This window comes from Desmodus rotundus, chromosome 5 (genome assembly GCF_022682495.2).
Source record: "Desmodus rotundus isolate HL8 chromosome 5, HLdesRot8A.1, whole genome shotgun sequence".
Lineage (NCBI taxonomy): Eukaryota > Metazoa > Chordata > Mammalia > Chiroptera > Phyllostomidae > Desmodus > Desmodus rotundus.
Genome location: NC_071391.1, coordinates 64,132,873 through 64,150,031, shown reverse-complemented (window position 1 = coordinate 64,150,031; position 17,159 = coordinate 64,132,873). Strand labels below are relative to the sequence as shown.

The window sequence follows — 17,159 nt, the reverse complement described above, 5'->3', positions numbered from 1 at the left end:
TCCTGAAGATGTAGCCATACACTATAACGTATGAGTTGTACCCTGGCTAGTACCTGTTTTGCTGTAAAAGCTGATGTTGATAGTTACGAATCATCCGCCTATGACTTTCTTCATCAGTACTTATGGTGCGTGATGCTGGAGCAGTGGCAACCTAATAAAAGACAAAACTACTAATTAAGAGGCAAATCCAGGAACAAGTACTAAAGTATTTAATATGAACTGAAGTTCTAAAATTAACTTCCATACAGCTTTATTCTTTTTTATAAAAAAGACTGCACTTCCATTATTAAGAAATGACATCATCAAAAGCAAAAAAAAATTAATTTTTAAAAAAATGACATCGTCCACCATTTTCTTTTAGTGCCAACCAAGTCCAAGAGCTCAACATACCCAGTATATACAAATTATGGTCACATACACTGGTACCCTCTAGAAGCTGAAAGATGAAAGCCATTAGGTTTGTATAAACTTGTATGTATATATAATTAGAAGAAAAAAATTACCAAATAAGACTTAGAAATGCATTTTACTTTTCTGAATGCTAAGATTGCTTATATTTTCTTATCCACCAATGATCTATGTAGGGATGTGATTTCCCAACATCCTACCCCAGTCTGTTGAGTTTTTCTTCTTTCTTCTTCTAGCTGAGCTCTGAAGCAATCAGCTTCTAATCTTAACTTCTGTTGTTCAATTTGTTCAAGTAATTCCAACTGCTTTTGCTTCTGCTCTTCTATTTCCATTATCTAAGTAACAAAAAACTATTGATCTATTAATAACAAACTCACACAAAAGAAAAGTTCATAGTATGCATTACACTGAAGAAAAAACAGGTATTACCATCAATAGTACCAATTATCCTAGAAGATTATCTGTTATTGCTGCTGCCAGTGGGGGAAAGGGAGTGAGAGATGGGGAAAGGGGGAAAAGAGAAAAAGGGAAAGAGTTAAAAAAGAGGCAGAAAGAGAAGAAAAAATAAATTCATTAGTATTTCTATTTCCTGGGAGCACAGGGAAACCTTAATCTTCACTGAAGACCCACCTCCAGACAAGAAGCAAACAATGCTGGGCAAATTCTGTGTTCATTTCTTTAATTTTGCAACGTGCTCAGTAAGAAATGACAAAGAAATTAAATGTCAAGCCCTCCCCAAACACTTCGATTTCCTAGGCATACCCATAAAGGGCTGCAGTTACCTAGAAGCCAAGCAGTAGTACAATGAGAGAATACTGTATCTTTTCTGTCAGCTACGAAACAGATGGTCAGACAATGGCACAGGGATGACACCTACACCCTAATATTACACCAACACACACACACACACCCCTGCAAGTAATAAGAACGCATGTCAGAGTGACTAAGTTTCATGAGGACAGGGACTGGACTAGACTGGTTGCCTGCTCAATCCAGCACCTGGTAAAGTCCCTGATACATATGTAATACATAATAAATACTTACTAAGTAGAAAATGAACGTATGTGCAGTTTATTAAGAACACTTTTATTAGAAGTAATAAAAAATAATCTTGTTTTCCAAATTAAAAAAATACCTCATTCTGAAACTTTACCTATTGCTAACCAGACACTAGATAACGTCAATAATTCATCAGGCCATAGCTCCACTCCTATCTTCATCTTCCTTAATCTCCCTCCCTCAGAGGAGCCACTGAACTTCACAGTCTACAGTTCTGTAGTACCTCTACAACAGCATTATCAACACAAAAGTCACTAGCTATCTGTGACTACGGAAATTAATTCAAATACAATCAAATTTAAAATTCAGTTCCTCAATTATACTAGTCATATTTCAAGTACTGAAATATCTAATAGTCCACGTAGCTAGACACGATATGGAACATTTATATTACCAAAGAAAGTTCTATTGGACAATACTGCTTTAGCATATTGATTAGAAAACATTTATCTGAGAAGAAATACTCGCTAATAGAATTTGCACTCCCCAGCTGTATTTTTATAAAAACTATTCAACTATAAACTGACTGGCTTAGTAATAATCAGCTTCTTTCAAAATAATTTGTATCAAAAAATCTTTCACTAAAGTGTATGGGACCAAAAGTATAGTTAAGATGGTTGGATTTAAATTTTTCTTCTGAAATATTTTTCAAAAAAAACTTTGGAGATTACAAAATTCAGTTGTGTGTCCAATATAATGACGGGGACTAATTTCTTCAACAAATATTTACTGAGCACTTACTATGCATTAGGCGTTGTACCAGAAACTATGTAGAATAAATTGAATTTTTTAAAGAAAGTCTCCCAACTTTAAAAAAGCTGATAAATTTCATAGGGAAGATAAGTTATATACAAAATATAAAGTACAAAACAGGGTCCAATGAATAGAACAAGTAAAGATGAAGTATCTTCTATCAGCTGAATGTGTGAGTCAAGGTAGAGCAAATGGTATCAAATGTAGCCAGACATTAAGACAAATTTCACTGGTCAAACAAAATGATGGTACCCAGGGACAGAAGAAAAACCTTTAAAACTAAAAATGTGAAATTACCTGTTTCTGTCTTGATGCCATTCTAATCCTAGCTGCTTCTTCTTGGGGATGGAGTAGCACTGAACTCTGAGCTACTGCTGTGGTAGGTTCAGTCTCATTTATTTCTAAGAGGATCCCCAAAACAAAAATTAGTTTTAATAATTTAGAATTTTGACACCACTGTAATGCTCTTTATTCATCCATTATATGTAATTTTATTAGGAAAAGATTTGAAGAGCAAAGCAAGTTTAATCTGAGGATGTAAATAAAAACAAATACCTTGTTCCTTTTTAGAGTCTGCATCACATAAAATTGGTTGATCTTCACTAGTAAGTGGTCCAGAGTCAACTGTTAACGTATCACTTTCAACAACTGTAATAGATATGTTATTATGAACAAATTATCACTGTTAAGCTTAAATCTGAACAAACAAAAATCTGCATTCAGATTAACAATTCAATTTCAGTCCACGTGAATGTCTTACTTAAGATCCAGTCACCACGAAACCTGAGCCTACTATAAGGAGACAGATGGAAGACTAAAATTGTAAACAGAAAGGAAAACATAACACAGAACCATTAAGAAGGCATGCTGACAGCTTCAAACAATGGAAAAGCATAAAAGGAAAATAAGCAAAGCACCATAGCTAAAGAAAAGCTAAAGAAATTTAAATGTATCTTTGACATATTTAGTTATTACCATTTTTATTACTTATGAAACCAAAGCAGAGAAGACAGTTAAGCAATCGTATCAGGGTGTCAGGAACTCTGCATCGAGCATTCATTCAGCATCTCCTTACGTGCTGCGTGCTCGGGACACTGTGGTAAATAGGAAATGGCCTCAAGGAGGTTTTACAGGATGAGTGAGGACAGAAACATACACTTACCCTAGAAAAACATATAAACTCACAGACTATGGTAAGTTCTATATAAGAGAAATAAAGCGTTTTGCAATAGAGAATTATAGGGGAATCTGAATTAGACTAGGGCTCAGATGAGATTTCTCTTAGGAAATACAGAAGCAGACACCTGAAAGTAACGAAGAATCAGCCATACAAGCAGGTATGAACACCTGTGAGAATAAAAACAATTTAGCTCATTCAAGGAACTGAAAGAGGATCAATATACATGGGGTGTAATTAAATAAGGGGGAAGATGAAGATGAGGCTAAAGAAAGCCTACTCATACAAGGCCTTTTTAAATTAACCTGGTTGTGAATTGAAGATGAAAGAGCCCCCTTTTAGTGTGACTTCGATGGCCTCTCCTTTTTACTGCTTTTGCTGTCTGCCCTTCTCCACTCATTTTCTAAATGCTGGAGTCCCTTCAGAGGGTCTTATAAGCCCCTTTCTCACTGAACTCTTTCCCCTAAGAGTTCTTCCATGCCCATGGCTTTAATTACCATACATATGTCTGACTTCCAAACTTACCTCTCTTGCTTTGAGCTACTCAATTAACTAAACAAATGTTAACTGAACACCTTTTATGTATAAGGCACTAGTCTAGGCTCTGGGATATAGCAGTGAAGAAAATCAAGTTCCAAGCCTCATGGATATTGTGTTAAGATAAGGAGCAAATACACAAAAAAGTAAGTTTATGGTCTATCAGAGGTTGATGAGAGATAAGGAGAAAAAGCTGGGTAAAGGGAATAGGGAGTAAAGGGCATGGGAGAGGGGGAGGGATGGAAGTTTGCTGTTTCATACGGAGTGGTAAGAGAAGGCCTTACTGAGAAAGCGATAGCTGAGCCAATATATGAAGGAAAGGAGAGGTGAGTCATTAAAATCTCCAAGAGCATTCTGGTCAAAAAGGCCAGCAACTGCAAAGACCCTGTGAGTCGCGTTTGCCGTGTCTGAGGAATACCGAGGAAGCCAGTGCCTATGGTTGGGCAGGTGCAGAAAAAGAAGTCAGAGAGAGAGTGAGGGTGAGAGAAATGATGGGGGAGGGAGGCCTGTGTGCAGATGCATAAGGCTTTGATGTCACTGCAAGCCCTGGGTTTTTACTGAGTTCAGTGAGCTGCTGGCGGCTTCCCCCTGGAGAAAGGTCCTGAGCTGATGTGCATTTTAATAGCAGTGCTCTGGAAGGAGAGTCACTGAAGTTTGTGTTTTTTTAAACATTTATTGCCTTTAAGTAGCAGCATTATGGGCTCTAAAATATTGTCTCTTGCTTTTGACCTCTATTCTTTGATTTTTCAGGAATGACATATTTTTAAAAAACTCAGAAATGGTTCCTGGACCACAAAACGAGACTAATAAACAGACCCACCTTGTTCCTGCCCAGAGGATAATGTTCCCTCTTCAATAGCAGTTGTTTCTGAGTCAACTGTTGGTGCTTTACTCTCGGTTTCTGCTTTACTCTCGGTGTCACTAGCAGTAGTGATCGTGATCGTTTCACTTTCATCCTCAGACACGGATTTAATGGTCCAGAGAGATTTTTGGTTTCGGATCTTATTTAGTAATTTTTTAAAAAGAATTTTTGAAGGGAGCTGCTGGGTCTTCATTGTCAAGGGAACTAAAAGAAAAGAAAAAAAACTCACTCAGCACCTATTATATATCCGGCAAATTGTTCTACCTCTATATTTAGTTACTGCTATAACTACTAGTTAAAAGCACAACTTTATTTTCCTCACTACTTATAATTTAACGGTATGTACAATGCTATTCAATCCCAATCGCAATAATTTTTTAACTTATATTTAAACAAAGACAATAGAATTAAACTATTTCCCAACAATATGCATTCAACACAAATTTCAAGCTTAAAAATGTATCAGGAACATGTTTATTCTCCTTGTTAAATGATGACAGAATGCAAACTCTGAATCTGTAAGATTAACTTTGAAAATATGTGCTGTAAAGTTCTATAATCTAAGCTAGAGAAGGGTCCTAATTATGGCACTGCACTTAATAGACTACAGAGAAAAGCAATACTGGTTAGAACCTCAAAAGCAAATGCAGCGCTCCCAAATTATTCCTGGTACGATCTGGGAAAATTTCTCCCACTTATCATCATAAAGACATCTCTTTAGTTTAAAATTCTTAAGTTGTTTCCTCAAAACATCCTTCCACATGGGCTGATAGTACAATGTCAAAATTTAGTACAGTACTAACAATTCTCTAAGGAGACAAAACTGTTTGGAATGGACAGTTTTCTGATGTAAGAAATAAAATTTAAGAAATCTACAGGGGTTGAAAACAGGCAGACTGCAGTTTTGTCTGACCCACATTTTCCTTCAACCTTTCTGAGTTACAACTTACAAACAATAAAGTGCACAAAACTAAGTGTACAGCTCAATGAATTTTACATACATCAGTGCAACGCCATCCAGATCAGTATGCAAACCACTTCCAGCACCTAGGAACTCCTTCACGCCCCTTCCAGCCACTGCACCCCTAAAGATAGCCACTGTTCTACTTTGAGACCAGATGAGTTTTGCCTGTTTTTTTCCCTTTAACTTTACGTAAATATGGAATTATACCTTTCTGCCTGGCTTTTCTCACTCACCAGTAGTTTGTAACTCACTCATTTTTAAGAAAGAAATTAACTGACAATATTTAAAAATAAGAGCTTTAAAAACAATGACATTCCTAGGTTCTTTTGAAAAGTCAAGAGAGTTGGCAACACCAAGCCAGCAATCCGAAATGGGATCAGCAGGAGCTGAAGCATAACTGTCCCTTTAGATAGGCAAGACTTGCAACCCTGACCAACTAGAGCTCTGAATGATATTCCCGATGGAAAAAACTAAAAGGGCTGGATAAAACAGTGAAGTATGTTCTTAAAGGCTCTGATTTGGCAAGAAAATATGATTCCAAAGAGGCTAGAAATGAAGCTTAAGTGGGAATTCTAGAAAGCAACGAGCCCCAAAACCATATCCTCAAGTTTATGCCAAACCACAATAACCCTACACTTTGTCTGGACAGTGTGGGCCTAACGGCAGGGATAAAGCCTGGAGCCTTCTCTCAAGGAGTCCAATAGGAGACCCACATAAAGGTGGAAGCCCAGGGGGCTAACTGCCCACAGTGTAGGGTGCAAACGTTAAGAAAGCCTGAGTGATTTTGAACCAAGGCCATACTACTAGGTATAGGGGTGAAAGGGGGTCGAAATGAGAAGACCTGGTCTCTAAGGAGATGTAGAATAAGGGAGAGGGAGGTATTAGAGGTAACTCGTTGGTCGGCTTGGATAACAGCAGATCGTGGTATCATTTACTAAGGATGAAGAAGACAGGCAGACAAAGCTTCAAGAGGCAAAAGACAATCAATTTATTGTCAAGACTTGAGTTTTAAGTACCCGTGCGACAGACAGCCCAGTAAAAAGGTTTAGAATGGTGAAGGGAGATGCAGTTGGAAGAGATCTAAGTGTGTGTGATTCATCACTGCACACGAAGTCCCAGCCATAACTATCACAATAGGATGTGTGTGGTGCTTTGATGAAAGCCTAAAAAAATACCGACCTTTCAAATGAATTTAGAATTAAGCATCTAAACCAAATAGCCTAAAACATCTTCAGACTATAGGTACATATGAACTAAAGAACTTTCTTCCTATGTATATGAAAAGGATCTTTAATAACGGAAATCTGTAAAAATGCTCTTTCTTCCTTCCACCACCATTAGCATTAGTCACTGTTTGCACTAAATTAGACCAAACTTTTCTAATTGTTGGCGAGCGACTAGCACTTTGTTCTATGAAACAATGTAATATTCAATTCTGAAGAAGTTTTTACCGTCTGCTTCACTAGAACATATCGTTTCCGCTGCTGTCATTGGGGGGTTTTCAGTTTCACTTAAATTTTCTTGTTCCATTGAAAGGTCCAGTTCTTCATCTTGGATCTGACCAGTCACAGTGGGCAAAGGCTCCGGCTCGAGGTGCAAAATCAGGTTTCCTTTCACCTCTCAATAAAGAAATACAGAGACATGTTCCCATTCCAAAATGACTAAAAAGAACTTGAACATAAACACTAAAAGCCATTATAGTTTCTAAGTCTAAAATATGAGGTCCTCTTTCAAATGACAACTCATTTCAAAACAAAAGTGCTTCATCAATACAAATGTATTTTCCCACCAAAGCAGTTAAAAGCATCATTGAAGGTTTACTGAGAATATCTTACTGCTGTCTGCATTGTACATGTCTTCAAAGGCAAATTCTAGCTCTCTCTGCCAGTCTTCCTTCATTTCACTGCGTTTGTATGGAAGGTCGACTAGTTGTGGCGGCATCTGGGCTACAGTCCGTCTCCTCCGTGCCAGGTCCTCTTGTTGTAGCTGTTTGAGTTCTTTCATCAGTTTCTCTTGATTCTTTGAGAATAAAGAGAATTAATTTACAATAGTGTTGGGAACCGCCCTGCCTGGTTTCAGAGGCTGTAACCCCTCATGGTTAAGGCTGAGTCAGAGTTGGGACCATAAGCCACTAAGGAGACAAAGCTTGTCTCCCTGGCAGGTGTGCCACCTCTGCCCACTTCACCCTGCTTGGCCCTGAGCTTGACCAGTTAGCCAATGACAGGTAAGAATCCTCAAGGGAGGATCAACCTAAGACAGGTTCTGGTCACGGAAGAGGCCCACAGGGAAGGACTTGGGGGGCTGTGGAAAAAGGGGGTGATGGACCCTAGCCCCTCGGCTTTGAAATAGCCTGAGTCCTCATTCTGTCTGCAAGAAGTCTCCTAATCTCTGGCTGCCTTACTTCCCTTGCCTGACTTAAGCCTGAAGCAATAACAGAGGGCAGTGCAGTCCTGTGCTGGGAGGGGCGGATTCCCTGGGGAATCAGGCCTAAGGAAAATACATACATTCCTGTGAAACCTACTTAATTTGTACCCTCAGTTTAAGAGATAAGGGTCCAGACCTGAGATGAGTCTGGCGCCTAAAGTTTTATGGCCCTCTAACTAATTGGCTGTAACTCAGAATAAGCCCTCAAAGTTCTCTGTAAATCTTGTATTGTTTAACCCTTACTGGCTGACAATGATTGATGAGCTTTATCTGTATTCCTATGCGAATGAACCTAATAAAAGCCCCTGGAGAGAGAGGCTCTGGGCCCTTCTCCCCTTGAGAGAATCGGCCACCTCTCCTCCCCAAGCAGATCATGTCTTGGTAGTCTTTTTCTTCGTCAGTGGCGGAACCTGGGGGGCTGCGTTAAAGCCCCCCGACACAATAGCTGAGTCACAAATTTTGGATAGTAACATTAATAGTGAGGGAAAGGTGAAGAAATCATGAGAAATAGGGCTTGGGGTACCCTTTCCTCCTCTACCATTATGCCATAAAAAGACATTAATTTATTCATTCAAAAAATAATTTACTAAATGTCAGATACCATTTTTGATGCTAGAGATACAATCTCACCCCTATCCTAGAGAACAACAAACAGGGAATTAGTATTGTTATTAAGTATTATACTCTAAGATGGTGGGTGGTACTGATTATGCCTCATGCTTCAAAAGTTACAGTTCTCCTCTCTCAGGAAAGTCTTAACGGTAGGTTCTATAAAGTTGCCATGTAACTTACATACAATGTCCTGCAACGTACTCTGTAACATTTCTCCACGAAGACAGTAGCATATACCAGTCTCAGGTCAGCACCAAGACCCAGAAGTCTAAGAGATGATACTTGTTACTTCAGACTCTTAGGAATCACCATGATTAAAGTGGATCTATATGTATCTCTTTAAGCACAAAGAGTCTGGCTAACTTGGAAGTTGAGCAAGAGTTTCAGTGAGGTTATTTAACAGAATTCTGGTGGTGGAAGCTACAGAGGGGGCACAAAAGAAGACCTCTGATTCCTTGGGATGAGAATTTAGCCAGATAAAAGTGAGTGCAGGAGAAGGAGTATAAGAAAGAACAAACCACAACAGCACCAAGGTATGGAAATGAAGGCATTGGGTATTCAGAGAAAGTACACTGTCATTTTAGATAGGACATAGAGGGCAAAGTTATTCAAGGAAAAAATATAAAGCTGAAAAGGCAAGTAGAGGCCAAACACTAGTTACAATAAACACTAGCAGGAAATAAGGCTCCCAGGCACAATGGGGTGCACAATGGGGTCTACAGTAGAAAGGCTCAGAACAGGGAAAAGGAAATGCTCTAACAGTAATGAGACCACAGGGCTGTGATGACATTTTTGTACAAGAGACTCTAAGTCTACACAAAGGTGGGCAGCCCGTGTAACAAAGTGTCAAGTGATAACAGACACACACTACTTAGTCTCATGTAAAGGTTTAAATATTTTATCATTTGGAGATGAATTTTTTTGCCATGCCCTGAAAAAGAATCAAACTATGAACAAATTCATTTCATTTATGTTAAGTTTTAAATCATCTCATTAAATTAACTTCAAAGTTAGTTGAATAAGTATACTATTTCTGGCTCACTGAAAGCTTGGCCTATTTTTCTACTTGATTATTTATAACAACAACTCCCATCACCAACAGCATTTACTGTGAACTTACGAAATTCTAGGCACAATTCTAGGGGCTTTATTAAACTCATTTAATCCTCACAAAACAGATGATGAAACAGAACCCAGAGAGGTTGGGTAACCTGCCTGAGATCAAACAGCTAAGGAGTGAAGCGACAAAGATCCAGGCTGACTATGGAGTCCACTTACTTCCCCACTAGACACTGCTGATTTGTGGAGGGGTGCTCAGTTTACCATGCTTTCACATTTTTTTCTATAGGTTTAAGCCTTAGGTAAGAGTTACTGATAATAATTCAGATATTCAGTTATGTTAGTCATAATTTACTCCCAGTTTATAAAAGCTAAAATTTAAGGGAGGTCATAATTCATTTCAAACTAAATAAACTTTAATAAGATAGGCATTTCACCAATAAATTTAATTTTGAAAAGACAGGTAGTTAATTCCCACAGAGGCACTTAAAAACCTTCTCAGATGAGCCCTTAAAAGACCCAAATGCATGAGTCAAGTTCAGAACATAAAATCAGACTTCTAAAAAGATGAGCCATTCTCATGCTGTCTCAAGAATAAACACTCACTGAATAGGCATGCCAAAAGTGAAGCTAAAACTGTTAAGCCGGTTTTCATTACATATATTTGGCAGGTCCGCAACAGTCATTCCCAAAGCTCCCTGCCAGCAAGGATCATGACTGTTCCTTTGAATCAACATTTAATGAACTGAACCCTAAAACACAGAGAACACAAACGCACTTCAAATAATTAGAAAAGTGATTAATTTCTTCTCAGGCTATTTTTGAACTGATTACAATATTTAACTTTTAATAAATTCATCATTAGTAAAGATTTTAGAACAGCGATATACTGTAAGTAAGAACAGCTTCATCTACTTGAAACGAGGCAAAAGTAAGTTAGGAAATTTGAAGTCACGTGGCTCAGAGACTCTATTTTTCACATTCTTCATACCTCTGTACTTGGAGCGCATTCACTAATCAGTTGTGCAATGCTATTGGCGAGGCTATCAGCAGCGGTCACAGGCAGAATTCAATTCTTACCTGAGCCAAATGGATCTTTTTCATTGCTTGGAAACCGCGTACATGTGCCTTCTCACTCTGCTCCATTCTCTCTTTCGCTGCTTGTTTTTGTACTTCTTCCAGTCTTTTAGCTTCTTCTTCAGCAGCCAAATGAGGATCTGGCTAGCAGTCAATCAATAATATTTTTGGCAATTTAAAAGTATAAAACAAAGAGATAACAACAACAACAAAAACAAACCGACTTTAAAATCATGTTTTTCTAGTTATATAAAATTAAATAAGAGTTGTCTTTTCCATTAGATTGTCAAATAAAAAAATGACAACAGCCAACACAATAGCTATCTGGTGTGAATGAATCAAAATTATGCCTATATTTTTGTCAGACTGACTAAAAATATGTTTTTTGGTGTGCTGCAGAGTATTGATAAGTAGTTTATAAGAGGAGGGACACCCCAAAAAGGAATTATTTTCTGGAGGGCGGGCCCCTTGTAGTACAGGCTTCTCCTGCTAGGTGAGTGTTCTAGGAACCCAAGTGTGTCAGCATACTAGCTGGCGCTGTTGTGAGAGGCTGTGTTCAGCTTCAGTGAATTTTTTTAAAGACATTTTTAATGTGTCTGCCCACTTCATGATGGGTGATTTACAAGTGCCCCTGCCCATACCATACTGAGTGTTCAGCAGTTTTTGACCAAAAACGGCATATCCCGTGTTCCACCCTCCCTATTCACCCAATCTCACCCTGAGTGACTTTTTTTGTGTTTCCCCGCATGAAAAAAGTCCTGAAAGGGAAATATTTTGCCAATATGGAAAAGGTGAAACAAAAAATGGCAGAAGCACTAAAAGGCATCAAAATCAATGAGTTCAACTTTTTTGAGCAATGGAAAAAAAGTCTCAATAGGAGTTTTGCATCAAATGGAGAGTACTTTGAAGGTGACTGAAGTTTTAACATATAAGAATAAATGCACAATTTTTTATAAATAAATTGCAAGTTTTTTTGTGTCCTGCCTCGTATAACCTATGATGAAAAAGGTCGAAAATCGCTGCACTATACTCATCCAAACACATTCCTTCATGTTTTTTTGTTAAGTAAAGAAACCCCATTAGAACAACTAATGTTGAAAGGTAAATACCCACAAAGCTTGCAGTAAAGAAACTACAAACATCAATGGTCACGTAAGTCATTTAGGGAAGCACTGAGGTTCGTCTTTCATTTTCAACCAACATCCGCTGCTTGGCTTCAGCTTTGAGAAGGCCAAATCACCAAAAACACCTACTTAAAACCCAATGTTACAAAGAAATAGTAATTATAACAACAGGAAGATACTATCTGTCATTCTTAAGACTGGCAGAAAAATTTTAAACCATAATATTCCGCACAGACAAGGGTGTAATAAAGATGGCCATTCTCATAAATTGCTGGTGCTTTTTAGAGGCAATTCAATGACCTATATCAAGTAGCTACACCTAATGTTGTAGTTTGGAACCAGTAATTTCTCTTCAAGGAATCTGTTCTAAACACAATCAGATTTGTAGACAAAAATGTACAATATTATTGTTTGTATTATTTACTGAAGGAACAATAGAAGAATGGTTAAATAAATTCTATGATGAAATATTAAGTACTTGCTAAATATGTTTTGAAAAGTGTGTGCATATGTTTATATAGAGAGACTATAATGAATTCATTAATGTAATTAACCACATTTCCTTTTGGTGATAGAATCAGAGGTTGTTTTTCTTATAGTTTAAGCTTGTGTATATAATTCCAAAATTTTCAAAGAGCATGTATTTTTTGTTAAAAGTTTTAAAATTTGTTTTTTTAAGATATAACCTTCCAAATAGCCAACTCCTTTCATTCATATTAAACCTCATTCACATTAAACATGACATAATTCAAAGCACTTCTGAAAAATTTCAAAATCATTATTACTCTAGGAGGGTTAGTGGAGTTGTTCAAATTTTGACATCTGGGAACAACCCACAAAGAATCAAGATGTGACGCGATTCAGTGAACAGAGAAATAATGAAGGGAGGGTCATGAACAAACACGGAGTCAAGCACCTGCTTTGTGTCTATCTCTCTGTTCACAAAAGTGGAAAGATGATGGTAGGTCGAACTACTGGGTTTCACGTTAGAAACTCTCTTTACTTCAATGTTCTGAAAAATAGATCACAGAAAATACATTGTTATATTAAAAGCATTAATTTTCATTTAAAGTGGGGTCCAATACAAAAAAATAATTTTGTATTTTCATCAATTATCCTTATTCGTTTTTTTCACATGGGATCATGCCCTGAATGTCCATTAAACTGGAATTTAGGTTTAAAATCTAGATGTTGTATAGTTTAATACATCATTTCGGGAGGCACATAATAAGTTGCTCCACTATTACTGATTCTAAGTTTGATCATTTGCTTATGGTGGCTCATGCCCACTGATAGGAGAAAGATCTCTTTCTTTTCTCAAACAGAAGGCCCGTGAATAAATGTAGAAGGCTGATAGATACCTGTCTGGTGCCAAAGTATCATATCTCAGATTACTTAGTAATTGAAAAGAGAAAAATATACCTTTATGACGGCTATTTCTTACAAGATAGTTTGGTCACCACTATAACCAAACTAGACAAATACAGAATATGAGAACCTCTAGTCTCTTCAAACTAGTGTCTTCAAAAAGTCCAAAATAAAAGACTTGGCTAGGGTAAGGGGGAGATGATGCCCTACATTAAGACACCAAAGGAACAAAATAAGCAGAAGCAGGAGGTGAAACTTGACTTAGACGCTAGTTTAAAAAAAAAAAAAAAAAGCTGTAAAATAAGACAATTTAGGGGCAATTGGAGAATTTTGATTATTGACTAAACATTAAATGGATTTAAGAAACTAATGTTAATATTTTAAATGTATTATTGTGGCTGCATATGAGAATATCCTTATTCTCACAAGAAGCATAGGGAAGTATTTAGGGTGAAATGCCATGTCTACAATTTACATTCAAAATGAATACATATATATGCAACATTTGAAATCTATACACAATTCAAATAGCTATTCACTGTACTCTTGTAATTTCTCTGTATTTTGAAAATTTTCATAATAAAAAGTTGGGGGCAGGGGATAGTATCCATCCAACATATAATTCACATTTGCCAAATCAGGCAGACAGTTTTTCTGGCTCTTTGTCAATTTTTGACTTTGGTTTTTGGGAACATTAGAAGTTATGACAAAGGTAAATCAAAGCATCATGGAAAAAATACCGCCTCCCTTTTAACATGGTACCAAGGGAGTAAGTGAAACCAGACTTTGCCATCTGAATCATGGTTGGATCAAGTGTGATGTGGCAGATGGCTCAACACAACAGCAAGAAGGCTCGCAGCAGAAAGGCTTAGGAGGCAAATATCGGGTACTTATGCTGATCACACATACATAAAATATACCTGAATATACAGTTAAGTTAGACATGCCTGTGTTTGTATAGGTTTTATCTTTTCTGTGTAATTCTAATAATCATCCAAAGAGCCATCTCAATAACCACAAAAAGCTAATGTGAACAAGAGAATCAATACCTTTTAAAATTAATTTCCATTTCACTTAATAAATTGTTGTTTCAAAAATAAGCTCTAAATCACAAAAGCACACATTTTATTCCCATAAAGAGTCCTCTCTCATCATTTTACGTAATCTCGTGTACACTTATTAATTTACATGAACCTAATAATTTCTTTATTTGGTAACATGGTAACTATTTACAACGGCTATATCCTGAATGTGGAAGTTTATGGAACAAATAATCCAGTTTTTTTTTTTTAAATAAACTATTCAGTTTTTTGAAAAATCAAAAAGATTACAGGTGTTCAAACAATAAAAAAATATTTTGAGACGAGTAGGGAAAACTGAACAGACTGTTTTAGAAGATATTGGGAATATTAGTATTGTGCTAAAAAAAAAAAGAAAAAAGTTCTTACACACTGGAGGTACATATGAAAGCGTTTATGGGTAAAGTGATAACTAGCATTATTTTCAAATACTCCAGATATACTCATGTGTTACTTGTATAGTTAAAATTAAGTTAAAGCAAATGATATTTTGATCTGCAATGAATTCTAATAGTAAAGAATTATTATTACAACCCAATTCTTCTTAACACTCAAAGTAATTCATTCACCTCAAAAAGAGTTGGAGGCGGAGGTGGCAGACTTGTAATTCTGGCAGATCTCTCTTTTTCCACAAGCAGTGCTTCCTTTCGAGCTTTTATGTGCCTTAAGAAACAAGAGATGTCATAAGTTACTTTCTCAGATAATATTACAGTACAACCCTTTAGGTTAAAAATATCAAAGCCAGAGGATTTCAAGAAATCCTCCAATCTGATCCCCCAGGCTCAGTGTGTTGTTTAATAAAGAATCTATACAAAGTAGACATGTAAGAAAATGTTTACCAACTGGAAGAGATGCATCTAAAGACATAAATCTCTACAGTGGGGACTAATCCAACAAACATCTGAAGTCCCTTAGTTTAGGATAGTTTTTAAGAGTAAAAAACACACAAAAAAACCCGTAAGAAATATTGATGAAGATCAGCCACTGTATAAAAGGACTGCCGCTGACAATTAACAGGCTCTTTCATTTTTTACAACCTGCAAAAATACTCACTAATGGCTTCCAAAGAGTCTACAACCTCTTTCAATGTTCTTAATCTCACTGATTTTTTTTTTTTTAACATCATAGGCAGAGAGATTTTGGTTGACATGCATTCTGAACTAGCCACACATTTCTACATAAACTTAGTAATTGTTGCTAAAGTTAGGCTACGAGGCAAAGTTCATTTGTTACTATGTTCACCTAAGCAAACCACCACCCTGCTGCATTATTTTTAAACCAAGTTAACAAACACAATGAATACACTGTTGACTTTTATTTAATAACTGTTTAAACAATACCCAACACAGCCTCTACTTCTCACTGTATCAGTTTCAGTGGAGAATATAGTAAAAATTATTACTTTACCAGGTTTTTTGTTTCATTAACATTTCTTTTTGATTTTTCTGTACTTTCAGGGCCTCTTTATGCCTCACTTCTGCTTTTCTTTTTCTTTCTGCTGCCCTCTGTGCCAGAGCATTCAAATCAGGTTCCTAAAAATATATGTAAGATGTTAAATCATGTTAAACAAGATTAAAAGGTAATATTATACAGTACAACCCTTGGTTGCTACCCCAGTCGGGGCAAAAATCATTAACGTGGTATGCAAATGACTGAAGTTTAGGAAACACTGGACTAAAGCACAAAGTTAATGGCAGCATTAATGAAGCTACAAAAATCTAATGTCAGAATTTGAGGTCATTACTAAAAACACAGGCTAAAACTAGGGACCACGGAACATATTGATTGCCACACTCTTTAAAGCTATTTCTTTTCCCCAGTAGTGGTCTGATATCAAAGACTTGCCTTCTTTGAAACCAGCCTGTTAATTTTGTGTGACTGTCCCTGGGACTGCAGTCTAGAACAGGCATACACTGTTTCATTGTACATCATGTTACTGCACTCGGTAGTGTGGTTTTTACAAAGTAAAGGCTTGTGGCAACCCTGAATCGAGCAAGTCTATTGGCTCCATTTTTCCAACAGGCTCAGACGACGGCTATCATTTTTTAACATTAAAGTATTTTTTAGTTAAGGTATGTATATACATTGTTTTTTAGACATAAAGCAAGTATATACTTATTAGACTACAGTATAGTGTAAACATAACATTTATATGCACCAGGAAACCAAACAATTCACGTGACTCACTTTACTGCAGTGGTCTGGAACCAAGCCTGCAATATCTCCAAGGTATGCCTGCATTTTCCAACTATCAATCACAATGAACAACAAAATAAGGTTCAGGGAGCAGTCTCACATACTGTTAAGTTCTCCTTTGCCTCTCTGAGAGTCATTGACTAAGTGTGAAGAAAACCCAGGTGTATATACATTCAGCTATACACGACGAGGTGTGTCTGGAAAAGTCCAGCCATTGTTAATGTAATGAGAATGGCCTGCGCAACACCAATGTAACCTGTGAGCCAAGGAGAGAGGATCGGAATGCGCATGTGTGACCAAGGACGACTGCACTGTACTAGTTAGTGGGGGTGGTAGACACCGTTAAGTGAGCATGTGTACTCTGTGGCCATCACATTCAAAATGACTGAGCAAGTAGAGCAACAAATCTACATCAGATTTGGCATTAAGCTTGAACATTCCTCCATGGAAACTATTCAGA

At 37.0% G+C, this 17,159-nt stretch overlaps 1 protein-coding gene across 7 annotated transcripts in view; it reads right to left on the bottom strand.

Moving 5' to 3' along the window:
- CEP295 (centrosomal protein 295) overlaps nt 1–17,159 on the bottom strand; it is a 45,787-nt gene that overhangs the window by 21,994 nt on the left and 6,634 nt on the right. For 6 of the 7 annotated variants that reach the window (XM_053924876.1, XM_053924878.1, XM_053924879.1 and 3 more), the window contains exons 4-14: nt 15,911–16,035; nt 15,073–15,166; nt 12,973–13,068; nt 10,936–11,076; nt 7,596–7,779; nt 7,212–7,379; nt 4,755–5,000; nt 2,776–2,868; nt 2,518–2,621; nt 609–743; nt 54–151 (exon numbers count right to left, since the gene is read on the bottom strand). In XM_053924876.1, coding sequence (XP_053780851.1) covers nt 54–151; nt 609–743; nt 2,518–2,621; nt 2,776–2,868; nt 4,755–5,000; nt 7,212–7,379; nt 7,596–7,779; nt 10,936–11,076; nt 12,973–13,068; nt 15,073–15,166; nt 15,911–16,035 — 1,484 coding nt within the window. Of the gene's footprint in view, nt 1–53; nt 152–608; nt 744–2,517; nt 2,622–2,775; nt 2,869–4,754; nt 5,001–7,211; nt 7,380–7,595; nt 7,780–10,935; nt 11,077–12,972; nt 13,069–15,072; nt 15,167–15,910; nt 16,036–17,159 lie in introns of those variants that run through there. The other variant, XM_053924880.1, reaches the window with a different exon arrangement.